Here is a 27,992-nt window from a genome sequence, read left to right as displayed (position 1 = left end):
GTCTGTGGTCAAAGTCGCTAAATATTGGACGTGACCGTATCGCCAAATAAATCTCGAATATCTCAGTACAAATAATCAAATATGCCACGAAAATGTAAGTTCAGTATCTGTTTAATGCACGACATTTGTTTTTACATATCTTTATGTTTTTTCGAAGCATATTGTAATATAAACAGTATTGTGTATGATTCAATGTTTTGTATTGTTGTGAAATATTTGCAGAGGTTTTTTTTTGGTACAGCACAAAATTGTCGTATTTAATGTGTTGTACATTTGATTTATTTTAAGGTGAAATAAACAAAATACCTAATTGGAAAAAGTATGTAGGCATAACCGTAATGTTATTCTATTGTTCCCATTCTAATTCTGCGTATGTACAGTTTTTACTGCTTATCGCCAATAATGCAAAAACACCAGTGGCATAGTGGGTTTGGGGCACAACCCCAACACCTTTCAAGCCTTAGCGTGCCCTGAGGATAACATACAGAAGTTAATGTTTTGATTAAGTAGTGTGGATAACTTTACATAGTGGGTCCGGGGCACAACCCCAACACCTTTCAAGCCTTAGCGTGCCCTGAGGATAACATACAGAAGTTAATGTTTTGATTAAGTAGTGTGGATAACTTTAATTTTACCTTAAGAATTTTATCTTTAAACCTGCTATCCATCAGTCTTTTCATAGTTAAAACATCAACTCCTATATAGAATCCCAGCTCTGGAGAACTTAAGGCTTCAAGGGGTTCAAACCTAAACCGATACCATCTTTGGAAACATTAAATAAAATGGTCAAAATCTAATACTATCTGGAAAAAAGGTGAAATAAAACAGTAGAACCAAAACTTCACGGACGTATATGCATAGTTAGGAACCTTGATTTCACTGTTGATAAAACATTTTGTAAAGACAAATCTGTAACAGAACTTAGGATGTAACATACTGTAATGGCCCTGCCATCTGCCCTTCACAACTTTACCAGCCCTTAAAATCCTATCAAGGGGCTTGCCATTTGATATTTCTAATATCATAATACATGAACATAACCGCTTTGCTTATCAGCAGCTATATAAGGGTAGTCTACCCTGAATCAAGCATTAATAATTCACAAGAGACGCGATGTAACTTCACGACATAACTGATTTGGAACACATGAGTATTGACTGCTGAATTGTTTGTTTCTCAATAAACATATAAATAGTCAACATCATGTAATTAATACTACACTCCAGTCCATCCTGGCTTCTGGCGATAGGATTCAGCGTCCTTGCTAATATACATGTCTTGCATTTTATTGCTTAAGGTCGAAAATGTTTTAAAATATTTACAACATTTTAAAAAAGATGATATCTTTTTGCTCGCTATAGCCGAGTCCGTTCTGGAGGACCCGGGTTCGATTCCCAGGAGGGGTAAGAATAAATATGAGTGATTTTTTCACTGTAATATTTATTCAATATTACCCTGGACTGGTACTTGAAGCGGAGGGCTGATCACCTTTCCTTCATGTGTAAACGGTCAAGATAACACTGCGTTTATATGACGCAGTGCCCTATGCACCATTGGGGTGCGGATAAGGGTTTTATTATTATTATAGCCAAGAAGTTGCTCGTTATAACCGTGAATAAATGTATGGAGAAAACCAGAAATTAAAATTTCAACGAATGTTTCATCGTTATATTTGAAATCTTGCTTTAACCTTGCTCATAATAACCGAGTTTGACTGTAAACAATATATATATATATATATATATATGTACACATTTCCTCCTTGCTGCCTAATGCAACCACCAAGTCACTATTTTTGTCACAATCACATATTTAACTTTTTTTTCTAGCTAAAAAACATGCCAGAGATCGAGCTCAAGCCTCCCAAGAAGCCCCATCTGTCCCTGAAGCTGTGCCCGCTCAACAGGACCCGCCTCCTCAACAAGCCTCACCTCAACAAGCCCCACCTCCTCAACAAGCCCCACCTCCTCAACAAGCCCCACCTCCTCAACAAGCCCCACCTCCTCAACAAGCCCCATCTCCTCAACAAGCCCCACCTCAACGAGCCCCACCTATGGTAGAAGCTGTGCCAGCTCCTCAACAAGCCCCAGTCCCCCAACAATATTCAGCCCCCCAGCAAGTGCTGTCCCCTCAACCGCAGCAATCAGCTCTAGAATCGCAAGGTTCATCACAGGTTATTCGAAAAAAAAAAAACAAGTTCAAGAAATCAAACCTTGCACAAGTTGGTTCGAGTGCTCAGGATGCTCAAATTCAGAAACCCCCGCCGGTTCAAACTCCACCAACCCAACCTAAGCCAGTATGGAGTCCACCGCCCCAAACTGCACCACTCCAACCTCTACCGACCCAAACTGCATCACTTCAGTTTCAACCGCCCCAAACTGCACCAATCCAATCTCGACCGCCCCAAACTGCACCAATCCAATCTCGACCGCTCCAAACTGCACCAATCCAATCTCGACCGCCCCAAGCTGCACCAGTCCAATTTCGGCCACCCCAAACTGCACCAGTCCAATCTCGACCACCCCAAACTGCACCAGTCCAACCTCTACCAGGCCAAAGTGCACCAGCTCAAGTTCCACCAGCTATGCAGTCTGCACCTACTCCAACAGCGCAACCTACTAAGACTGTATGGGGTAAAAAAGTAATTGACCCATCAGTTGATACCGCTGCCGAGTCAATGAAGCAGCTCACTTTAAAAGTTGAACCGACTCCAGAGGAGCCATTCGTATCCCAGACAAGAGGTAAAGGGAGAAAAGCCCAGCCTTCGGCACAAGCGATTCCTGCCGTGCAAGGTGCGTCATCGAGTTCTCAGATTCTTCCCGTGACACCGGCATCGGGAGACCACCGTTCTGTAGGCAGAGAATGTTCTCAAGAATTGAGAGTGCCTAAACGAAAGCCCCAAAATGCTGGAAAGAAAGAGGGCAGAAAAATCATTGTAGAAACCAACTATTTGCCCCTTATTATAGGCGCTAAACAAAATGGTGTAAGTATTTTTTACTAAATGGAATCGACAAATAATCATGCACTCCTACCTACATACATACATATATATATATATATATATATATATAGCAAACATACACAGCAAACCCCTCTATAATGTTGATATAGGTACCACATTGTCGGGAGTTAATATTTTTAAATTGTATTTTTACATTTTAACCTGCGCAAATGACTTCACTCGCGTGACGATTCAATTTTTCCAAAATTTTCGGGCGGGGAAGTTCAACGTAACAGTTTACTAGTTTATTTTACAAAGTGGTTTAGCATTGATGAATAAATGTTATAAAAACTATTCTGGCAATATGTTTTATTTCTCAAAAATATGCATATTATTTTAAAATGAAATTCATATTAAAAATCAAACGAAAGTTGTCGAAAGCAAAAAAAAACCTACCATCTTAAATTGTGTAACCAAGCATAGTATCATCTAACATCACGTGCGATTGAGACGTTTTTCAATAACGGTTGCACAGTTTTTTCATTATTCTGATTATCAGCTGTATTACAATTTTCTTTATTGTCAAAAATAACTTTTGCCGGCATTCATCAATTTTATAATATAGGGCTTTACATATTTCTGTTTCATTGGTCAATATTTGAGTTGACGTCTGCTTTACTTATTTATCATTATTATTATATCTTGCTTCAAGGGAAAATACCTTTTATTTGTTGTTAATAAGTATTATCTACATCGAGAGATAATGCGTATGACTTCTACCGCGCGAACGTTTGACCAGTTGCGATGTTAGTGTATTGTAATGTTATAGTAAAGTAAAACGTATGTATTTACGTTACGTACTTGTAAGTAAGGGTGAAGACTGACCGGAGCATTTCGTCGTAACGTAACATGTTACGATGCGAGCATTCAGGCAGTAAGTACACCGAGCCGAGCTGCTCGCTGCTCGTTCCGAATGCTCCATCTGAAGTCGGATGCAATTTTAGGTCATTACCAAGGTTGCCAATCTGTGGGAAATTCCCCAAATTGCGGGGAATCTTTTTATTTTCTTCATCTGAGTAAGCTGTAATTTATTAAAATCACAGAACCAAGAATCACGTCTTCGTCGTCCGACATTTTAACTACGAATGCAAAGTTGCAAAGATTCATACCGATTTTGAGTTATTAATTCTATACAAATTTAATACAGATTTCTAGACTGTAATTCAGATTTTTTGGTGTGACATATGGCAACACTGAGCGCAAGACCACAAACGAGCACTGATCGCGGTCAGTCAGCAATGCCGGAACGACATAACATAACATGCTCGCCGCGCGCGATGTTACGACGTTATGTTACGACGAAATGCTCCGGTCAGTCTTCACCCTAAGGTTGACCACACCCCAAAACTGGCATAGTCAGCATTAGGATTGTAATCAGTTGGCCGTTTTTTAGTTTTCTTTGTTTATTTAAATATGCATTATTTTATATCATTGTTTATGACCACTTGGTACCTTGTTGGTGCTAGTTAATACTATTAATAATAATAGCTCGCCCAAAAGTGATAGGGACAAAATATTTATCAAACAATGGCATACAATGTTAATAAATTGTAGAACACACTTTTACAAGTTCAGTTTTAATTAAAATAAATGTGTATCGATCTACTTGATCATAATTTATTCCAAGAAGAAAATATTTACTTACCGTATTGTGTGAATATCCCTGGGATACAGCAGCGATGTACCGACGAGTCTCCAATGTAAGTTCCGCTGAACATGACTCTCAAGGTCAAGGCACATGCGCCTACTGCGTTATACGGGGACCACCTTTATAGGAAAAACTGCCGTAAACATTATAGGAGAAAACCCTGAATGAGTGAACATTATATGTAGAGGGTTTACTGTATATATATATATTTATAAATAAAAAGTAATGTGGTGTATCTGTTTTATTTTTCAGATGCACTATGATGTGTCCATCGTACCAGATAAGCCCAAGGGAATGCTTGTGCATGTAATGAGCAAATTTATCACCTTGGTTTTCCCTGGAAGATTCCCTGCTTTTGACGGCCAGAAGAATTTATATAGTTGTGGACCTCTTCCAATACCATCGGGTTTTGTAACAAGAACGGTGAGTGCCATCTTTATAAAAAAAGTGCATACTTACACCATACTAGAAATATTTTTGGAGTTAAAACCAGACAAACTTTGTCTTCCGACCCCCTTTACAGGTAGAACTAAATGGTGCAAATTCTAATTGTCAAAGAGTATAGTAATTTAATTCAGTCAAAAGTTAAGAAAGAAATTATAGATAGTTTGTCGAATTGTAATACAGCAGGACCATTATAATCCGAATCCCTGTTAATCCAAACACATCTGTAATCCGAACGCCTACTCATCCCTCCCGCGCTCCTTAAAAATGGAAGTGACAATGAAATAATAAGGCAAGTACCACAACAGTGTGACGGTGAAAGTGAAGAAATATTTGACACTGAAGCAGTAGCACGGTGTCTGCCTTAAATACTTGCCTAAAATGGGCTGACCGAGTGGATATTCCTGTACATTACGAGACAAAGCTTTTTATTTGTCATTGAATAAATCTCTAAGAACTAAAACATTTGATTTTGAAGTTGAATTAATACATTTAAAATTTCTCAATACATCTTTGGTTATAAAAAAAAAAAAAAATAAATAAAAAAAAACAATGTTCGGATTTTAGAGGTCCTGCTGTAATTTATAAAAATCTTTGAACCATTGTAAATAACCACCGACATATGGAATTTTTCAGATCGAAATGTTTGAGGATGGAGCCGCTAAACCATTGCAGTTTGAAGTTACTGTGAAGTGGGCGGCAAACATTGATTTCTCTTCTTTATCAAAGTAAATAAACATATAATATATATAATTAAAATGTAACTTTGTTTTAAAATCACTATTTACATTTTAATTATAAAATGGAAAATCACAAAGTTAGTGCTACAAATATAAATTATAAACAAACATAATTTAATCAATTGATTCGGGAGTCAGTTTATGGTTCTATCTATCCATTGTAAATTTTAATTTTACTTGGTAATTATCCCTATTTCTTAAAAATTATTTTAAGAAATAGTGGTATTTACAAAGTAAAATTACCTCCTCCATAGTGTAGTGTTCAGCGTGTTTGGCTTTAGTGTTGGAGGTCCCGGGTTCGATTCCCAGGGGGGTCAAAATAAATATATGTGATATTTCACTCTTGTATTTATTTAATATTATTCTGAACTAGTACCTGAAGCTCAGGGATGATCACCTTTCCTTCATGTATTTAGCAATTACGATAACACTGCTTCTATATGATGCAATGCGCCATTGGGTGTAGATAAGGATCAGAAGAAAAATAAATTTTAAATGAAAAATAAATCAATAATCCTCATAATCCATATCGTTTTATAAAAATGTGTAGTTAGTTGTATGTTTTTTATTATATATTTTTTTATTCTCCGCATTGATTTGGTAATTTAAAATATCTACAATTTTGTGTCATTTTTATTGTAGCTTTAGACTGAATTCGACTTTTGAGACCGCTATGATATTTTTTTTTAAGCTTTCCACAATATTTATTTATGTGTTGATTATATGTTATTTGCACCCTATTATCATTAAAATATTTTTTTTTATAATCTCCGAGATTTTCATGACTAATTTTAATATGACGGTGTTTTTTTCCTGGATACCGCGTGCCAATTGGCATTTCTGAGCTTAGATTATGCATTCTTTATCGCAGCATTTTATGTAGATGAAAATTTCCTATTAATATTACGATACACTGCTTAGACTATTGATAGGTTGGAAAGTATAGAGGGTACTTGTGGAATTTCTTTGGCTCAACCTCCATTGTGATACTGTAGATATTAGGTTTCTTCATACATTAATTGTTTTTATGTCGTAGATACATGGTACACGGAAGTTCACAGGATGCTCCCCAGGCGGCCATTTCGTGCCTAGATGTTGTCCTGAGATACGCTCCACTGCTGCGTTTTGTGAAGGTTTAAAACAATTATTTTTTTAAGAATAACATACTTTACTATCCTAAAACTATTACAAAAATAGTCACGTAAAATATGCAATAGGTCGTATTTCATTATTTACGATGTGAGCCATAACAAAGTGTTATCTTGTACAGGTTGGTCGCTCATTCTTCCGCCAACCAAGCGGTACAATCGTACAACTCGGTGGAGGTCAAGAGATGTGGTACGGAATCTTCCAAAGTGCTATCCTTGGATGGAAACCTTATATCAACGTAGACAGTTAGTATACCGACCAACATATATTTGCTTATTTAATACAGTTTTAGCTTAGTTACAGTGACCTCGGAAAAAGAAAAAATAACTATATTGCAGTATCCAAATATCTCATGTATTTTGTTTTTTTAGTTGCCCACAAAGGTTTCCCAAAAAGACAGAATGTGGTGGAGCTCATCCGTGATCTGACCAGGAATAATATTAATGATGGAAGACCCCTAGATTCAAACACTATATCAGAATTAAAAAAATTCCTCAAAACATTAAAGGTACAGGTTTTTATACACAACAGTTAAACCCTTTATTCACGGGAATGATATAGAATATTGTAAAATTGAGGATATGTGTGAATAAAAATAAATGTTATACATATTGTATTTAAGATTGAGGACGGAATATTGAACTGTTTTACCAGGTCAATATGTGTTGTTCAAATTGTTTTCCCTTCATTTCATCAACACGCCCTATGCCCTATGGGGATTAGAATATGAATTGAAGTGTAATAAAGAGTGTACTGTCCAAATCAGGTGGAATATTCAATTCCTGGAAATGCAGCATCGCGGCGCTCGTATAGAGTAAATGATGTAATGCCACCCCCTGGAGACATTACCTTTGAACTTGATGATGGCCGAAGGTTTACAGTTACCAAGTACTTCCAAGTAGAGCGCAATTATCGGTAATCCATTAATTACTCACTCGATGCAACCCTTTATTTCAATTGGCCAGAACGCTTGTACTTTGATGGAATATTGATTTTTTAACAAAAAAACTTACTGTATTCATTAAAAATTTTCTCAGCCAACTATTAATACAGCCACAGTTTTTTGTTTACTCCATTTTCTATTACTCCACTATTTTATATTAGTGCCACCGAACATTTGTAATATATTGTTTGTATATCACACAGAATAAAGTACCCGAATCTCCCCTGTTTGTGGGTAGGGAGCCGCAGCAATTCCCGGAAGATCTGTTTCCCCGTAGAGCTCTGCACAGTATTACCAGGACAGGTGAGACTTCAAATTCAATATTACCCTCTTTCTCATCACGCATATAACGATATAAAGCAATCTTTCCATTTACCTTACTCCGTCCTGATATATGCTGATCAATTTGCTTTATTCAGGCAATGTAATAGTCTATGTTAAACATATTTTCACATTACACGTAAGTGACATATCGCTCACTCCTTTCAAGAACGTCATAAATCAAAAATTGACAATTTTCAGTTATGCATGTTTTCGGAATGCTCAGAAAATGTACTATATCCCAGCAAAAGAGGCATATTTTTAACATGATATTTACCCGCTATATGGCAGAAAGTGTTGTTTTTGCATTTTGAAGAAAAGGTATTTTTTAACTATTTTTTTAAATATACTAAATATTTTTCAAATGGAAAAAAAAACTTCAGGTTTTACCTAAAAAGATCTGTTGCACAGTAAAAAGTTCAGTAAGTGGCTTGATATTTATTTTTAAAACATTGTATTATATTTTTAATCTTTAAAAACGTTCTCCTGAAAAATCAAGTATTTTGATTTATGACGTTCTTGAAAGGAGTGAGCGATATCACAAATATTCCCTTGAAAACACAACATCAAGCCAATAGATGAAGCAAGTAATGTATCTGGAATAGAAAGTGCCCCTCAATAATTCCGATTTAACATCAGTGTCTCATATTATAGAGAGTCTTTCAATTGTACCAAAACCTGAGAAATTAAGAACTTCATGAGGTTTTTACAGGCACTGTACTGTTTTTTATTTCATAGTCTGGTACTGGGTCACGATCTGTGTTTAAGAAACAATGCTTTAAAAATTGTATATAAACACCTAGTTATTGCTTATTTAATTTATTTTGCAGATAATTGTCCGTAAATTGGATGGTAATCAAACTTCAAACATGATCAGAGCATCTGCAGCTCCCGCCGATGAAAGGAAGAGAAAAATTATGGATGCCATAAAAAGTGTATGTTACAATACCGTATTCTTGAATGTTTGTATGTGTATTTATATCGGTCCGATGAGATTCCAGATGTAGATAACAAATGTAGGTATGCACATACATTTATGCTAGAACGTACTTTTGCGATTAGACCTGACAACTTCAGAGGACCTGACCTGACTAAGACCTGACAAAGGAAAAAACAAATCAAATCAATGCTCTTTCCTTTTTTGAGCCAAAGGTCTCACAGAGAAATTTGCAGACCTTTGTATTGTCCGGAATTCAAAATAAACTTACAGTTGATTAATTTTTGTAAAATAATAGGATAATACAAATTACGGCCAAAGCCAGTTGAATAGCTAAACACTAATGTACAATATAAAAATTATTTTTTCATCTTTGTAAAAATAATAGATTAATACCTGTTGTTATTTAAGCATTTTAATATTCGACATCCAATTTCTGATTGTGTGGTTACCATAGAAAATATTAAATTTTGTTTATGTAGTAGATATTTATTGTAAAAATAAACATAATTAAAAAAAAATCTTACAAAATAATGTATTCATTTTTTTTTAATTAATGTTTTACTTAGTAAATACCACTATTTCTTAAAATCTACTGTGACACGTGTTTCGATGCATTCCGCATCATTTTCAAACACCGTATGATGCGGAATGCATCGAAACACGTGTCACAGTAGATTTTAAGAAATAGTGGTATTTACTAAGTAAAACATTAATTAAAAATGGATAGATTTTACCACAAAGTGACTGCCGAATCAATTAATGAAATAATGTATTTAGATTAGCATCTGTTATATGTATTTATTTTTTACTGTTTTGATTATTACATTATAAGGAAGAAAGGACAATGTTAAACAATACCGCTGAATTTTCATATTAACCGCCCTACACATGCGAGAGTACGTGATACGTGTCTTTTTTCTGTACCATTGCGCTAACCCTGTGCCAAAAATATTTAACGCGAGACAGAGAGAGGGACATGCTAACGAAAAAGTACATCAGTTCTGTCCTAAAAGCACCTATTATGGCAACAACAAAAAAAAAACAGGTATAATAAAACAAACATTGTTTTCATAAATTCTGTAGAAAAAAAATATGTTTTTTTTTCTACAGAATTAACTCGGAAAATAACCCGAGAGTAGGGTGGTTAATGTACTTCTCCCAATAACCAATATTTTTATTAAACTTAGAACTTGCTGAATAGTTTCTATTTTACCAAGATTCCTTTCTGAGATTTGTCTCCTATAATACTGATTCCATTACTCAATAAACTGTTTTTACCCGAGAACTTTAATTTTCAGTAGGAGGCGTAAATTACAGTAGCGAGATGTTGGGAAAAGCTCAGATGAAATATGCAATGTTACTGTTATTTCCAATGCTAATATATTTTTTTGTCACATTGTTATTTTGTTTCCAAAACAGATGCAGTACAACATCGATCCGACTCTAAAAGAATTCGGTCTCAAAGTATCGGAGGAATTTGAAAAAGTGACCGGGAGGGTTATCAAGCCACCGATATTGGAATATGCCAGCCAGGAAAGAGTGGAACCCTGGTAAATATTTTTCCCATCCAATACAATACAAAAATTCAGATAATAGTAAAATTGTAGTGCTCCGAAATCCTCTGGTCCTGTATCAGGTATGTGCCCGAAATGCAATGGCATAATGCAATACTGGAATCGGATAGATACGCTTCTAGGAATTAGGATCATAGGAAATGGAGGCATAAATCACTTTTTGTGAACTTGTATTATAAGGTAACTACCGTGTGTCAAGAAGGCACTTGATTGGCTGTGTATTCTAGATATTTGTATAGTAGAATGGTTTGAAATTTATAAATGTTGTCACTTCAAGTGTTCGGCACATTTAAAACATTATCCCACTCATTTTGTAGGTGACTCAGTTCTACCTTCTTCACTTTTATCGGTTGGTCTGTTGTGTCTCGAGACGATAGAGCCTTCATTTCATATCTCAGAATGCCTATTTGCACAAGGACATTGTTGGCTTGGTTCAGTGGAGTACCTTAATCATCGTTCTTGTTTAAATCCCCATTAAGTGACACTCCATTGAATAATGGCTAAGGCAATTAACCCATTCTCCATGTCTATTGATGAAGCCATCATTGAAAAATTTTAAATCATATAAATGCTGCGGGATACATTTTAATCAAATCCACACATAGTTATTATTAAGTATAAAATTCTTTTGAGGAGCCAGGAGCTTATAATTTGCTAAAAAAAGGTCGTTCCGTTCATTTTGAAATGGGAGGTACTAAAATTTTTTAAATATGATTATTTTCAAAATGTAGGCTACTGCTATAAATAAATTGATATTTTTTCTTGACGACATAAGAAATGCAAAATGTATATTTTTTGCTATTTCAAGTATTTTTAAACTTCAAATTGCAGAAATTTTAAGTTCCAAGGACCAATTATATATATATTTTTTTAATTAAGGCTTAATAGTAATCATTATTATTTGAATTATTACTGTATTTGTTTATGGTCCAACTCTAATGGTTCTCTTAAAAAAAGAAATTGTGTTTAATCATTGTATTTTGTTACTTGATTTGTTGTATTTTGAAGGAATGGGCAGTGGCAGGCGCGCAAGTTTCGCTCCGCTGTGATGCTCAACAATTGGATGATCATTGATTTGGGTAGATCAAGTCATAGGGATATAGACAACTTAGCAAGTACAGTACGTATGATATTTCACCACGCTTCACCATTCACATCAACACCAATACCCGATAAATGTTTGCCAAACAACAAGCAGCTGCGCTTTATTATTGAACAAATTCCAGATGTGTAATGGTAAACTTTTCACGCATGTTCCATTTGGTCTGGGAAAAATAATAAAAAATTTTAAAAAATATGATTGCATGCAGTGCATCAGAATATAAACATATGTACGTAATTTCTTTATATCCATTTATGTATTAATTTTAAATCAAACACAGATTTTTTGAGTCTACTAAGTTGTATTTTATTGACAAAAACACAAAAAATTTAATATTGTGACAATTGATTCGCCTTGTTAGGGCATTATCAAACGAATGTGAAGATCAAATGGACTACGGTTCTTATGTAGCTATACAATTCTATGTGACAGTTGTAACATGTGCAGCAATAATTATTGCTGCACATGCCCTAACAAGGCGAATCAATTGTCACAATATTATTTTTTTTGTGTTTTTGTTAATAAAATACAACTTAGTAGACTTAAAAAATCTGTGTTTGATTTAAAATTAATACATAAATTAAAATGGAGTTCTACAAATTGAACGCCAAATCAATACATCCTTTATATCCCTTTGGCTACCAGGACTTTTGCGCATATTATCCCAGAAAGACCGAGATTTAACCACAAATAATTGCAAGGAAAAATGTGTTATAATTTCTAAACACCGTTTACCATTGTTCAAGCATCTTCTGCTCGACAAAATATAGTGTAGTCAACTAAATGTGTGCAACCGTATACAAAAGACTAATACATAAACTAACAACTAAACGTTGCTCTCTTATTGCCCTTTTTACCCCGTGCGCAAAATACTGTGAACGAATACTATCAAACGAAAACAAACAAAATAATAACAAAGACTCGCCGATCGCACTGAGGGGCATTTGTGCTAATTAGGCGGCTAAAATTATATTTGACAATAAAATAACAACTATTAACCCTTTGCACTCGAATGGCGACAATATGTCGACATGGTAATTTCCCCAGTAAATCGGTTGGCGACTATACGTCGCCACTATGTACCGTCATGTTGTTTAAATAATTAAAAGGCGGGATACGTACTAACGCAGGTACAATTCTGTCCCGCTAGTTGCTCAAGGTCCTTGCTAGCATTGAGTCACTTAAAGTTTGTGAAAACATTAGTAGATCAGTTGGTAGGGGACTTTCGGCAGATTCCGAGTAGGCCGTCTACTCCTTAAACTGAGGTCCGCCTGGACGGCAAACTACATGTTTTGCAAGTAGCCAAAGGGATATAATAAAATTTTCTGTTTTGTGAACATTTTTATATATGTTTTACTGAGATTAATAAATGTTTTTAGGTTAGTGTGTATCTTTCTGCTAAATTGTCATTAATGAATTTTCAGCTCGTGAAAATGGGATCTAGAGTTGGAATGACTATAGCACCTCCTACTATAAAGGATAATGTCGCATCGAGAGAACTTAAGAGTATAATGAGTAATGCGGCCAAAACGAAGGTGCAAATGGTCATGGCAATTGTGTCCGAATACAGCAACGATTATGCAATGGTGTGTATTTGGAATTGGGCTTAGTATAAATAGTGATTACTTTGTGAGAAATATCTTCGTGATGTGTGATTGTGAGATTACAGGTGAAGCAGATAGCGGAGCTGGAGTACGGAGTGGTGACGCAGTGCCTGAAGCAGAAGACGGTGATGCGCATGAACGACAACACGGCCTCGCAGCTGCTGCTGAAGATAAACAGCAAGCTGGACGGGACCAACCACTCGCTGCTGTACAAGGGCGGGCCGCGGTGTCTCTTGCAGCCGTGCATGATCATGGGGGCCGATGTCACGCACCCTACTCCCGGCCAGATGGGCGAGCCCAGCCTGGCCGCCGTGGTCGCCTCGCACGACCCCAAGGCTTTCAAGTACAACATCAGCCTGCGGATGCAGCCACCCAAGGTGATAAATACTCGCATCAACTCACTTGGGAAATTTACTTTGATTATTGGAATTTTAACGAGTTTGTGAAAATGCTGCAACAGAGACTCGGCTAAAAGAAAGTCATTGAAGAAATAGTATGTGCACGTGTACAGTCAACATATGCTATTTTTTCAACTCTTCACTTGAGCTTCTTCCATGAACCAAATATAATAACCGCTAAATGTGCTAAACCATGTTGTTTTTATGATAATTAAATTTTGATATGATGATGATAATATATTGGTTATAAATTTTACTATTCACTCTTTTTTCCATTTTTTTGGATTTTACTGTATTTACAATGACTTTTATGCATAAATTTTGGTTTTATATTACAGGTGGAAATTATTACAGATTTGCGAACTATGGTGAAAGAGCAGCTTTCGTTCTTTTACAAATGTACAAAGTACAAGCCATTTCATATTGTTTTTTTCCGAGATGGTGTTTCCGAAGGCCAGTTTGAAACAGTAAATACCGCTTCACTTCTATTTATTTTTCACTTAAGCATTTTTGGGAATGAATATCGAAATATATTTTTATGTGTTTATAGGTCTTAAATGAAGAGCTGATGGCCCTTAGAGCTGCTTGCTCCGACTTGGAACCTGGATTTAAACCCAAAATAACCTATTTTGTTGTCCAAAAGCGACATCACACTAGGTAATGCGTTCTCTATTTATCCATCTATATAATAATATAATATAAACCCCCTATCCGCACCCCAATGGTGCATAGGGCACTGTGTCGTATAAACGCAGTGTTATCTTGATCGTTAACACATGAAGGAAAGGTGATCAGCCGTCCGCTCCAGGTACCAGTCCAGGGTAATATTGAATAAACATTACAGTGAAAAAATCACTTATATTTATTTGACCCCCCTGGGAATTGAACCCGGGACCTCCAGAACGGTAGCGGAGCGTGCTGACCATTACACTACGGAGGTGGACGGGTCCATCTATACAGGTCGGTTATTCCGCTTTCAGGCTTTACATCCGTGTACCTAACCGTGTAAGAAGGTCATCCAACTTTTTTTTTAAATTTCACTTGGTAAATACATACCATTCTTAAATCTATTGTAACACGTTTTTCGATGCATTCCGTATCTTTTTCAAACAACGTATGTAAAGCTAAGTCTAAATTTGAGAGTTGTGTCCTTGGGACATTGAAGGATGAAGAAGGGGTAAGACATTTTTCTTCAATAGGGGGGAGGTTTTAATTATTGTCATACTGTTAACCTTTTAACCGCGTTCACTTTGTTCCTAAGAGACGCCCGTGCGCGGCGGTATTTCGTCGTTTTTTAAATGATTACTTTTATCATGTATTTAGTTAAGAAACGATTTATTTTCTTAAACAAAAACGTTCAATGGGATTCATTGTGCCTTTTTGGTACTCTATAATACACTCTGTCACATTATTCTTGAAATATATCGTAATATAAACAAATAAGATTGTAACATAAATAAATCAAAGCACGCATCGTGTGTCACTCTTACCCACTGGCGATGCGTAGCGTCGATAGTGAGACAGATATAGGGTATGATTATGGCGCGAACTAATTACAGGCAAGAAAAATCAGGGATCTGTTGTTTTATTTATCCTTGTGATGTACAAATTATTGGTCAGATATTTCAACAGATGTCATAAGGCCAAGGATTGACGTATTATTTTATCCAAAGTTCCACACCATGAAAAAATCCCTCCAAGTTGAACTGAGGTTCGAAACTTGGAGCAAAGTAAAAACACAAACGGTTATGTCAGCCGCGTACAGGGAATGTTTTGTGAAAACACATACGGTTATGCGAGCCGCGTGAATCCGGTTAATGATGGATTTATTATTATTTATTTTTTTCATTTCTGTTGTTTTTTTATGTTCCCTGGTTATTGTTTTGAATCTGGAAGTCGTACCAATTATTTTGTGATTAAATGTTTTTATTCATATTATTTTTAGAATAAAATAGTCGTTTTATAATATTAGGGAATCTTTGGTTATTTTATGTGAGGTTTTATTGATGTAAATAATTATTTTCCACTTAGTCTTTACATTTTCATTACATGTATTGGCTGAATAGAGAATAACCATTATTGCGAGCAATTAATTTAATTGTGTTAATTAAACATGTATTAAATATTTCTCACGGAAACAAAAATATTTAATGGTAACTTAATTTGCGCTAAAATTTAATTTTACAGATTCTTCCCCGTAAATTCCAAAGATGCTGATAAAAATTATAATGTACCTGTAGGGACATGTATCGATACAGATATTACTCATCCGACGGAGTTAGATTTCTATTTGGTAAGTTTGAAAATGATAATAATAATGTCCAAATTTATGTAAGAACACAAACACTGGATTTATCCACTGAGGGATTGTTATCAATAATTATTATAGATGAAGGTAAAATGGAAGTCGGTGGACATTTACGGGACCTGTCATCTGCTGGCTTTACTAGAGACTTCTAACCGGCCAAAAAGTTTATGTACAAGTCTCTCAAACAAATATCAATATTCTTGCTAGTTAAGTGTTTACAATATTAAGTGGTGCTAAAAAATATTATTTGGCAGGTATAATTTGCTCTCATTGATTATTCGCCACCTATTTTATATACACAGTTTGTTATTAACAATTTTACTGGAGCTTTCAATATCATTCAAATAGATGTTTGAAGAAAATTTTAAAAACATGAACATGTCACTTTACCACAGTAGAATCGAATACTTAAAATAACTTGCACATATATGTATCAAATATAATATTGAGAATTGTACTGCAGCTGTCTCACGCGTCCATCAAGGGGACCGCACGTCCCACCCGCTACCATTGCCTGTGGGACGACGCCAACATGCCCGAAGATGAGGTGGAGGAGCTGGCCTTCCATCTGTGCCACATGTACACGCGCTGCAACCGCTCCGTATCCTACCCTGCGCCCACCTACTATGCGCACCTCGCCGCCGCCCGCGCCAAGGTCTACACGGAAGGGTGAGTTAACCGCCAACTCTCGCATGAACCCAATCCACCGCCTGCGGGACAACGCCAGCATGAGTTTCAATTGGCCACGTGGGGTGAATGTATGAAAGGAAAAAGTGGCAAAACAGTTCTCTAATGCGAGTATGGTTTAATGTAGAACTATGATGAAGATAGGGCATAATCACGCAAGCCAAATGCTTGAAAGTAAACAGGTCAGGAGTTGAAACAATCGACCTACTTGTGTGAGGAGACACTTGGAATTGGATAAAGCAAAAATGCTTACAAAGAATCATTTGGCATTCCATCCTCTCTATCTAGTCCTCCACAATCAGCATGATGTTAGTTAGGTAGGAGTAAATAGCAGCAAACGGGGAAAATTTATCTCAAAGGTTCTACTCCAAGCAAATTTCTATATACAATATATATTACTTTTATTTATTTTTTTATGAATATATGTTTGATGTCATGAAATGCACTTATTTGTATATCTTAATTACAGTAAAACTCTCAATATGGACAACCTCCAGTCGCAACAGAAACTACTGGAAGTAGTGGAGAAGATTCGCACGGATAACCCGATGTATTTTGTTTAAATATGTGCTTAAATAATCTTAATTTTGTTTTATTCATAAAAATAATATATTTAGTATTGTTTATAATTCATTATTCATCATGCACAATTATCTTTTTATGTTCATACCCTCCTTGTCCTTCAGATTGGGATATAATGCATAAGATACATATTTTGCATCTTACAGAAATTGTGAAGCTGCATTTAAATTGCTTTTATAAACTGCATCACAAAAATAAAAGTCTTCTAATATATTAAGTGTATTAAGTATATCATTTTATTCATGATGTAAAAGTAGATTTTAATTATCACTCAAGGAAGTCGAGAAGAAGAAAGAATGTAAACTATTATACTATAGAAACAATGTACTTTTTATTTTTAATATTTACAATATGTATATATTTTTGGGTCTTTTATCTTTATTGCATGAATAAATCTATTTAAACAAATTTGTATTTTTATTGGACATCATCATGGGTAGTGTTTCAACTTATATAATCAGTACCGGAAGGAGGACAACATTTAACATACCACTGGAAAAAGAAAAGTCCCAAATATTCCTGAAAATACAGTAGCACAAAGTTGTATTTTTGAAAACACAAAGGTAATAATAATAAGTTTTTGCTGGAATTAATAGATAATTATCGAACAAGAGTTGAAAATCTAGTGCACAAGTAGGAAAAGGACGGTTGAACTTTTGTATCATTTACACTAGGGATGGGTGTTTTTTACGCCTGCAGAGTGCTGGCGACGAGATTCGATATTTGTACATATAGTTAAGACCTTAACAAAGAGATTGGTACATAACATTTTTATAAAAACATTAAATAATTTCTTCTTTTCTGACTTTGAAATGAGCCCAGCGCAGGAGGTAAATATACCCTTCCCGTCCTTAAGCATCACCAAAACCAAACCAAACGGGTAGAAATACCTTTCCCGCCCTTAGTGTGTTAATATAAAAATTGTCATTTTTAACTGTGTGGTTACAAACTAATCTTTGCTTTCACACATTTTGTAATAAGGAATAAAATGGATGGAGAAAATAAATCTACCATAGTGATCCATATTTTTTCCTTCATATATTGGTGTCGCTGTTTTCCTGCAAATCAGGAGGAGACTCCATTTTATTGATCATATTTTTTCCTCTTAATAATATATATAATTATTTAAAATTCTTTCAAATCATTTTATAAAAATTTCATTAACTAAAATGTATCCTTTATAAAAAAAGACATTACTGGATTTCTCCGAAATTAATATATTTAATATTTATTTTAATTTTACTTTGTAAATATGTACCACTATTCCTTAAAATTTATTCAAACACTGTATAATGATAACAGAATGCATCGAAACACAGGTCACAATAGATTAGTATTTACCAAGTAAATGAAAAACGGATAGATAATGCTAAATCAATTAATAATTTTTTTTTATTATTTACATACATTCTTATTTCATGATTTTTTTATTTATCTTCTATTCTTCCGTTATTGACTGCAAATCACGAGTAGACTCTGGAAATCCGCCTTCACCATAATGATCATATTCGTTTTCCTCTTCTCCGGTGTCAGAAACAGCATGAAAGGAATAGGGCTCAAACATGAAGATATTGGAATCTATTTGATCATCACTCAACGAAGCCAAGGAGTCTTGTATTGGGAGAGGCATCGGCTGCGGGGGTAGGAGTTCTATGCAGTAGGGCATAATCTTCACAGGCATCCACACTGGCTCCGATTCCTGAGGCTGTCCTTCAAAACTGGCACTCTCTGGTGGGGGTTTCTTCCAATACACCCCTTCCTGCATGCAACCAGACTCGAACGTGAAAAAGCCTCTTCCTTGAGGAAATCCTTCACACCACGAGCCGTGGTACCGATATCCGGAAAATATCACTTGTGCAGGTCCCTCCTGAACTCCGCGTATCCAATTCCCCATGAATGTAGTTCGGAGCTGAGAGTACACATAGGTCCCGAGGCCGTGCCGCTGCCCTTTGTACCACCCGCCTTCGTAGACGTCTTTATTAGGATAGTAATAAGCTCCGAACCCGTGCTTGTAATCGTTCTTCCATTCTCCTTCATATCTTGATCCATCGGGATAAGTCATCTTTCCAAATCCGTACTTGGCACTTTTTCTCCAAGAACCATCGTACCGACATCCATTTTGAAATACATACAGGCCTTTACCTTGACGTAATCCCTTATAATAATTCCCAATATAAATGTCTTTATTCGGTAATATAGCCCAACCGTATCCGTGTCGCTCTCCTAGTGCATTTCTTTTTCCATGGTATTCCTACAATAAATTACACAAAAATCATTACCTTATAAATAAATTTTACATAACTTTATGTGTTTTATATAAATACTTGTGCAAAACAAAAATTTCATTCAAATTTAATTCCATATTTAATACCTAAAGGCGCATTGAAAGAAAATAGCAAAATGTTTTGTACTATTGAAAAAAAACAACAACCCAAAGAAAATGTTGATTTAAACAATCCGGCTGTATTTAATACTTATTTCCATTACCAGATATCATATTACTTTTGTATTTTTTTACACAAATGTTAGTAATATTTCTTTACTTTCATATTTTTTTTACAAAAATGTTATTAATATTAGTATGTAACCACTCACCGAGATTTTTATGTCTATCGGTTTCGAGACGTACCCGTCATCAGAATAATCACTACCACAGCATGCAAACAATACTACCCTACCTCCGAAGACCAACATGCACTAGGGGTTGCAAATTTGGTCTTCGGCTCGACCAAAATCGCATGTGTTAATCATTTTGTGTAGTTTTAAGTGTGTAAATAGTGCTATGGTAGTGTAGGGTAGTATTGTTTGCATGTTGTGGTAGTGATTATTCTGACAAAGAGACGGGTATGTCTCGAAACCGGTAGACATAAAAATCTCGGTGAGTGGTTAATATTACTAACATTTTTGAAAAAAAATATTAAAGTAAAAATTACTAACCACAAAGTAAATGCTTTAAATATTAATAATATTGAGAATATCTAATCTTTCACTTGAAATAACAAAACAATATTTGGATATTCAGAATTAAGGTTAAATTGAGTACTAAATATTAAATATTAAATTTTATAAAATAAAAAAAATCACTTTGCCTTCTTAAATTATCTGGACAAACCTTTTTATTTAACATCAGAATCTATTTTTGATCTTGTGAGCGCCCATCTACATATTAGCACAATATTAATAATAATTCAAAAGTGACCTACTCCAATTCCTTCTTCATCTTCTCCTTCTGGTTTAGATGCAGCATTAATATCCGACATTTTCTCTTAAAATCAATGTTTACAAATGTCAGTTTTTTTTTTACTTTACATTACTGTTGCATTCTTTTTTCATTTGAGAAAAGAATGAACTTTTACCATTACTTTCTAGGACAAGTACTCCTTTTGCTGTTACAATTTTTTATTTATGACGTTCTTGAAAGGAGGAGCGATATTTTTCCATTCCATACTACAGGTAAGCTTAACTGGCTTGTCTTGAAAATAAGAATCACGGGGTGGCACAAATCTGGAAACTTGACATCCACAAAACCTACCACAGGAGGATAACCTGACTCAAAGTTGTATTCAAAATTATAACTCCAATCTAATTTATGTAATTCAGGTGTATAAACATATATCTCAAAATGACATTTAGAAAATACGTAAGTGATCAGATTACCTCAACATTTTGAATGTAAAAATATACTTTACAATCAAAGAAATGCGCTCCCTTAGAGAATGTGTGGAAAATCATTGTATGACAGAATTAAAAACGAAGATATAAGAAAGAAATGTAAGGCTGAACAAGGAATAATTTAAAAGATTAGGAAGAGTTCTTTAAGGTGGTATGGACATGTGGAGCGAATGGATGACGAGAGAATGACTAAGAAAATATATGTGGCAAATGTAATCGGAGGGCATGTATAACTAGATATATGGATGAGAAGGAGGCGAGGAGTGTATGTCAGGACAGAAGAGTGTGGCGTCCCATTCTTTCTGCCTACCCCTTCGGGGAAACGGCGTGATGAAAGTAGTAATAGTATATGATTTTATGAAATTGTGTTTTTGACAGGGTTCCCATGAAAAATTAAGTTTTGTCCTTGTGTTCTATAGTTTTATCGTTTAACCCTTTGGCTACCAGGACTTTTGGGGTTACTATGAGAAATAGCGCAATTTCAACATAAATAATTCAAAAGTAGAATGCGTTCCATAATTTATAAATACTCTTTACCATTGTTGACAAAAATCTATTTTTAGATTTGTCATTCAGCGAGACAAAATTTTCACAGCCGGAGTTATGATACGGAGTTACTAAATGTATGCAACCATATACAAAATCGAGTAACAAGTAAATGCTACTCGCTTAATATCCACCTCCTTTATGCCATGCGCATAATACTGCAAATCATACAAATTGCAGACTTAATTGACAATATTCGATGATGGTATTAATACTGATAAAGTTGGGGTGTGAGTAATTAATGAATTTTTTTTTAGTTATGAAATATATGTATTGTATTAGTATCAATTTATTGCATATTGTCGATTAACTCTGACACGTAAAAGTGTATCTATCAAAAATATCACAGCTACTCAAAATTGGTTCATTGTACTTTGTTTTCCTCAATTATCTTTAAGTATTTTTGTGACTTAAATGTTTGTAATATTATAATTGATTGTAAGATATAAATAATCATTTAATTCTAAATATCAAAGTTTAACATATTAAAGAAAAAAAAGATATATATGTATACATTTAACTATTTGTATATAAAGTCCATTCTATGTTTTTTTATTTATTTTGATCTAGAAAAAACAATAATTACGTAACTGTTAACATCTGGTATTAAGATTACAAATTTTCTTTGAAGATTGCAAGCATTAGCCCTTTACTTTCTTTAATTCCTTTTTTTGCCAATCCTTACTTTATTTAATAGATTTATATTATCCACTGACACTTCGTGATGGAATTGCATTTTTAATATATTATTAGATTAAAACCAATATTTTAAGCTAAAAATATTGGTTTTAATCTAATAATATACTTACTTTATTTACAAAATAGACAAAAAAGAGTCTTTTTCCCCCCTGATAAATGAGATAAATGGCCCAGCCCGTTTCTCCTCCAAATAAAAGACACGGAAAACAAAACAATGTTTTGAGCTTATCACAATGCATAACCAAGCCACTATTAAACAAACAGATATTTAGAACAATTTATTATCCTTCGAGAAGGTTCGGGGTTCGGGTCAAGCAGTGAGGTGATCCAGATATGATAAATATCTCATATAAGTAGTATCACTGTTGTGTGATTTTTTTTTTATTCAACCATTATATTTCAATGATTCATAAAACTGTTTCATCGATAAGTTTGTTTTAAACTTTTTATTACTGGTTCATGCATATCTCTAAATTTAGCACAAATTGAAATTTCTAATAGAGCAAATTTACCTGCCTTGCTGGGTTTTAATTTTAAATGGAAGTTCAATTATTATTTTGCTTAAAAGGTTGATATTTCATTAAGTGGATTTTTTTATCTGCTACTTTGTCTTTGACTGTGTTGGGATCTGGAGGGATAATCTAATGTGAGCCAATCAGGAACTTCTCAGCATTTGCTCTTGCCTTGCTGGGATAGTATGGGCGAGGTGATGGTGGGGTGTGGGCTGCATAGCAAGTAGAGGCAGGAGTATTTTATATTATTGTATGTAATAAGGTCTGAAACAATAAAGTAAGAAATGATTCGGGGTGTTTTACTTGCTCTCTAGTGAAAACCATCCCTACCTTTGTATTCAATGTACCTAATACCAGAATAGTTTTAATTCAAAAATACGAACCAAAATATTGATTAAACTTGATAAAAAAAAAACAATTCAAATAACAATTGCATATTTGTTTTTCTTCATACACCAGAATACATTATGTATGTCACATACCATTTACTGTATAATTTTTTTACCGCATACTATATCATAATAAAGGACGCAGTATAAAATATTCAATAAATTTATCAATGAAACGGTTTTAGGAATCATCAAAACATAGTATTTGAATTAAGAAATAATAATAGAGAAATTCCATAATTTGAGGGATAAAAAAAATATATGTAAAAATCATTAAATTTATTAATTATCTTAAAACCAGCATCATATTTTCTTTTAAGAAAATATAAAATGATATATTTGTGCTAAAATAAGTTTAATATTAATGTTTATAGCAATATTTCAGCTCTAGATTCAATACATGGTGATATAATATCTACAATAAACAACACTACATTATTCATCAATGGAAAACTTCAATCGCTTTGGCCTTTTACTCGATAAACTATTTGTTGGCATCTGAAACAAATTTAGGTATTGTAAGTCAAAATAAAATACATATGTATTAACAAATTCTTATACCATTATCATATAGCAATATGTACTGCTATATGTATTATCTACCACAACACATATATTAACACTACTACATATATGTATTATCTAATGATTTTCTTGTTCCTTCAAACATACATTATATTGTGGGTAAACTGGCAAAAAACATTAACTCGAAAATATGCAATTTTAACTAATGTTGCAGTATTACATATAAAGTTTTCAACATTCTATAAACTTGCAAAATACACTAAGTAGTTTGAAATGTCATATTTATGTGGTTTTAAAAGTAAATTCAATTTTAAGTATAATAGCGGGTATTTTATTCAGGCTAAAAGCTTTAAATAACGGGGATTATTCAAAAAGGGGTTTTAGAGTTAATGTTTTTTTCCAGTATACCCACGATATGTAAACTGGAAATAATGAACACATATTTTTGTGATAATCTGTATATTATTTCCTCCTTTTTTTACGTTTAGGTCACCAAAGTAATGGTAGCGCCCTGAAGCACCATAGTGCAATTTAATTGTAATGAAGTACAATTTCAGGATGCTATAGTACTGAAGTGGCAGCGGAAACGCTGGGAGGAAATAATATACAGATTAATCCAAAAACAATGTGCACTGACTGTAATAATCTACATTTGTACATACTTGGCCTGTTCAGTTAATATGTAGACTGACATATTACAAAATGTATAATACTTTCTATAGAAATTACACCTCCCTGACGCACACACTTATTCCATCGGTGTTTCCACTTTTGGAAACAGTCTTAGAATGCTTATTTTGTGATGTCCTTAATCTCGAGAATTGTCTCAAATCTTCTTCCTTTCAAAGATATTTTGAGTTTAAAACACTGTTGGGATAAGTGTGTGCATCGGGGAGGTGACTGCTTTGAAGGGGACCCAGACATGTAACAAAAGTACATCTTGTTTTATGACGTCGGCCCACATACTAATTGAACAGCCCTCGTGTTTATGAATAATATTATTGCGCACCTTTTTATTTTGTTCATTTTCATCGATAATGTGAATACTTTCCATATGTTTAGGATCCCGGTGCACTTGGGCTACAACTGTCATTTTAGAACTAGTCGCTTCGGGAGACCGAGATCTCCAGCGTTTGGAATCATTTTGGGCACTTTCAACTTCGTCACCCGATGTCGTAATATCTAAAACTGTCTTTTCTGAGGACCGATAAATTTGCCTCTCTAAATTCTTAGATTCCAATGCCTTCTTCTCAGTTTCAACTGATAATTCAAAATTAGATTGTGATAGTACTGGAGTATCTCGAAACAGGTTAGATTTCGCAATTATTTCTTCATTTGTATATTTTCTTATTTTCTTTCTGCACTTTTTGGAAACTGATACCTCAGTGTCGCTGTCATCATCATCTATATAATGAGGGGTGGCTTTAACTGTCCGTCCACTTCTCGTGTGATGTAAGCCCGGCTTAAACTCTGGAGATAGCCTATTTTTCGAAATGGGAATACTAAAGACACAGTTCCAATCGGCGAATATTGAAGAGGTCTTGGCTCTGCGGTATCGGCAAACACTCAGTTGCTCTTTGTAAGCCGCCATCACATGAACCCGTTGCTCCAGGGACAGTTGCTCCGGAATGGGGAATAAGTTCCAAGGTAGTCTCCGTTCCGGGGCATTCTTGTATCTCCGTTCCATTCCTCGCTTTGTTTCTAACACTTTTGTATCTGTGGTGCACTCGCCCTGGAAAGGAAAATTGGATATTATTTGTTCATTAAGTCATGTGTAGAAGAATAAGGATAGATATTACCACAGAGTGACTGACAACCAAGTAATGAAAAAATATTTTACATAGAGCAAATTATTCACATTGACATTTATTTATGACAGGAAAGTAATAAAATTGACAAATTTAGTTTCTTTTGAAAACAGTAAACAAAATAAATAGGAATGTGATATTGGAATTAATAGAACACATTTTTGTAAACAAGATACAACCCATGAGTAGGTACATAATACATAGGCTGTTCTAAAACTTCCCTGTAAATGGAAAGAAATGCATGAAGCGCTTTATTTTTCAACATATTCCATTAAACTTAAAATACCCGTTATATGGTATACCCAGCCTTTTTGGTAGAGTTCAGGTTTCTTTTAATTCCGGCCACTGTACTCCAAAACGTTTCACTTCACGCAACAACTTTGCCACCCATTGCCATGAAAGCTTGCTTAGATTTAGTTTATCTATTAGAATGCTTTCTTCTGATCCTATGGATGTCTAATATATCACTTTTCACTATTCTTTCCAAGTATGGATACTTTATACAGAAACTTAAGTTCACGGTCTATCACTGCAACACAAAGATTAGTATTAATTGGAGCACTGTCACAGCATTGCCTTACTGATTATCCCCAGTACAATTATACTCCATTTAAATTGATCCAATCCATGTTCACAAATGCAAGTATAATTTTGAACAGGTGTTACGTGAGCACTGTCGTGAATACCTGATGAAACAGTATCAAATAGTTTACTCTCGCAACAGTAAATTATGAATATAGCATTTTGTTTACAAATAATGTCCTAGAATTTCTACATGTGACATTGTATACCAAATAATGCTCATTTACCTGAGATCCCATTTTAGATTCTCTGACGAGTTCTTCTTCTTCGGCTGAATGTCGCGAGTTTTGAATAGCAGACATCAAGTCCACCATATCCTTCACATTCATTCCAGATTCGTAGAGTCCTAATTCTACAATAACAAAAATCACTAACAACAGGTGTTATGGCATCAACAACTAACAATATCAACTAATAAATACATGTCACCTAGCAAGCTTTATTACAAATTCCATTTCATTCAGCCAAATATATACAGATTAATAATTATTATGGCAACGGATACGGTTTTAGCCAAATAACAAAAAATCATTATAAATTATACACTCTTTAGGCAAGAACTCGCACATAACCGCGTAAGTAAGTTTTTGATTGCATTTTCGATCCTACAAAAGCCAAAAAATGATCAGCAGCGTAGATATAATTGAGCTTAGTGCCAAAGTAGGCACCAACATAATTTTTCTTTTGTTTTTTTTTTATTTATTTAAATATAAAACCCATATACATTAAGTAACTCATATACATTAGTTTTCACAGGCTTGTATGAGTACAGATATCCAACCCCGAGTGCCCTAGCCATTTATTTATTTTTACTTTACAAAATAATAGTGTATGATACATATTGCTGCTTCTGTCTAAATGAGCTTACCCATTCCAAGCAAAACCAAATTATTTTTGATAATTAAAATTAAATATTTTATATTTGAATTTAAAATCAGGCACTAAATAGAAAAGAAAAAATTAGTAAAAAAGAAACAATCATCAACAATTATGGGGTCAGAAGAAACCATTATTAAATTACTGTTCTTTTGATGAATGGATTACAATCCAAGAACATATTTTCCCATTGATTTCAAAGACAAAAAATATAGCAAATCTTATATTTAGACTAATTTATTGTATCAATTTCATGTGTGTCAGTATGTGAATCAAACCCATACTAAAATCCCCATAGTTACTTATATGTTATTATTTATGTTTATAATAACAGATTGCAATTTACCTGTCAAATTGTCTTTCAGTTTATCAAAATTTGAATTGTCTGTAGTCATCCTGGGTCACGAAAAAATATAAAGTACCTGCAATTACAATATATGTTTTTTGTTGTTGATTGCTTATGATTTTAAAACCAATTTCTGACCGTTAAATAAAAATATTATAAGTCCATTTTTTTAATAAAAAAAACTGGAAATCAGGACAACTTTAATGAATCGAACATTAAAAATAATAGATTAGGATAACTAACTAATACTGGTACAAAAAATAATAATGTTTATTGAGAAAACATTAGTTCTATATTATAGATACATCTTAACAAATTAATAACATGTAATTGAGTATTTTAAACTTGTAAGTTAAAATACTTTGTTTTATCAGTTTTTTAACACTATCAAAGAAAACCTGTTAAATAAGTAATATAATAATTACCTCGAATTCAACGAAACAATAACCAAAGCGACAAACTAGAAACCGACCTCCTGTCAAAAGTCAAATTTTCAATATCAGCAAAAAACAATATGGGCAAGATACATACAACAACCATTGTTTATGGTTTTTGTAAAGTGTTGCCCAGTTGCCCTATTAAGTCATTGACTCTCA

At 34.2% G+C, this 27,992-nt stretch overlaps 3 protein-coding genes across 6 annotated transcripts; 1 reads left to right on the top strand and 2 right to left on the bottom strand.

Annotated features, from left to right (window-relative positions):
• On the top strand, positions 1-17,849 carry LOC148303232 (protein argonaute-2-like). Its single transcript, XM_088270313.1, has 19 exons — positions 1-94; positions 1,830-2,983; positions 4,902-5,072; positions 5,730-5,821; positions 6,870-6,966; positions 7,104-7,227; positions 7,354-7,490; positions 7,749-7,897; positions 8,129-8,228; positions 9,077-9,181; positions 10,606-10,736; positions 11,769-11,880; positions 13,287-13,448; positions 13,532-13,843; positions 14,203-14,331; positions 14,415-14,521; positions 16,052-16,157; positions 16,636-16,841; positions 17,329-17,849. The coding sequence occupies exons 1-19, from the start codon at positions 82-84 to the stop codon at positions 17,420-17,422; spliced, it is 3,501 nt and encodes a 1,166-aa protein (XP_088126439.1). The 5' UTR covers positions 1-81; the 3' UTR covers positions 17,423-17,849.
• Positions 17,850-18,049: 200 nt separating this feature from the next.
• LOC148303231 (radial spoke head 1 homolog) lies at positions 18,050-20,815 on the bottom strand. Of its 2 annotated transcripts, none has more exons than XM_088270337.1 (2): positions 20,645-20,815; positions 18,050-19,692 (listed from the first exon to the last, which is right to left on the bottom strand). In XM_088270337.1, the coding sequence occupies exons 1-2, from the start codon at positions 20,699-20,701 to the stop codon at positions 18,880-18,882; spliced, it is 870 nt and encodes a 289-aa protein (XP_088126463.1). In that variant the 5' UTR covers positions 20,702-20,815; the 3' UTR covers positions 18,050-18,879. The 2 variants fall into 2 exon arrangements, with proteins under 2 accessions (XP_088126463.1, XP_088126464.1); XM_088270338.1 differs by having other exon boundaries at positions 20,554-20,693.
• A 2,708-nt stretch (positions 20,816-23,523) lies between these two features.
• On the bottom strand, positions 23,524-27,883 carry LOC148303230 (uncharacterized). Of its 3 annotated transcripts, XM_088270272.1 has the most exons (5): positions 27,822-27,883; positions 27,397-27,472; positions 26,402-26,526; positions 24,794-25,516; positions 23,524-23,757 (listed from the first exon to the last, which is right to left on the bottom strand). In XM_088270272.1, exons 2-5 carry the CDS (start codon positions 27,443-27,445, stop codon positions 23,695-23,697), a joined length of 960 nt encoding a protein of 319 aa, XP_088126398.1. In that variant the 5' UTR covers positions 27,446-27,472; positions 27,822-27,883; the 3' UTR covers positions 23,524-23,694. The 3 variants fall into 3 exon arrangements, with proteins under 3 accessions (XP_088126398.1, XP_088126401.1, XP_088126400.1); XM_088270275.1 differs by lacking the exon at positions 27,397-27,472; XM_088270274.1 differs by lacking the exons at positions 27,397-27,472; positions 27,822-27,883 and adding an exon at positions 27,043-27,327.
• Positions 27,884-27,992: the final 109 nt, after the last annotated feature.

The sequence above is a fragment of the Brachycentrus maculatus genome, unplaced genomic scaffold (assembly GCF_059751285.1).
Source record: "Brachycentrus maculatus isolate JH-2025_06_01 unplaced genomic scaffold, ASM5975128v1 h1tg000378l, whole genome shotgun sequence".
In the NCBI taxonomy this organism is placed as follows: domain Eukaryota; kingdom Metazoa; phylum Arthropoda; class Insecta; order Trichoptera; family Brachycentridae; genus Brachycentrus; species Brachycentrus maculatus.
Note: the sequence above shows the minus strand (reverse complement) of the source record. Positions and strands in the feature narration are given on the sequence as shown.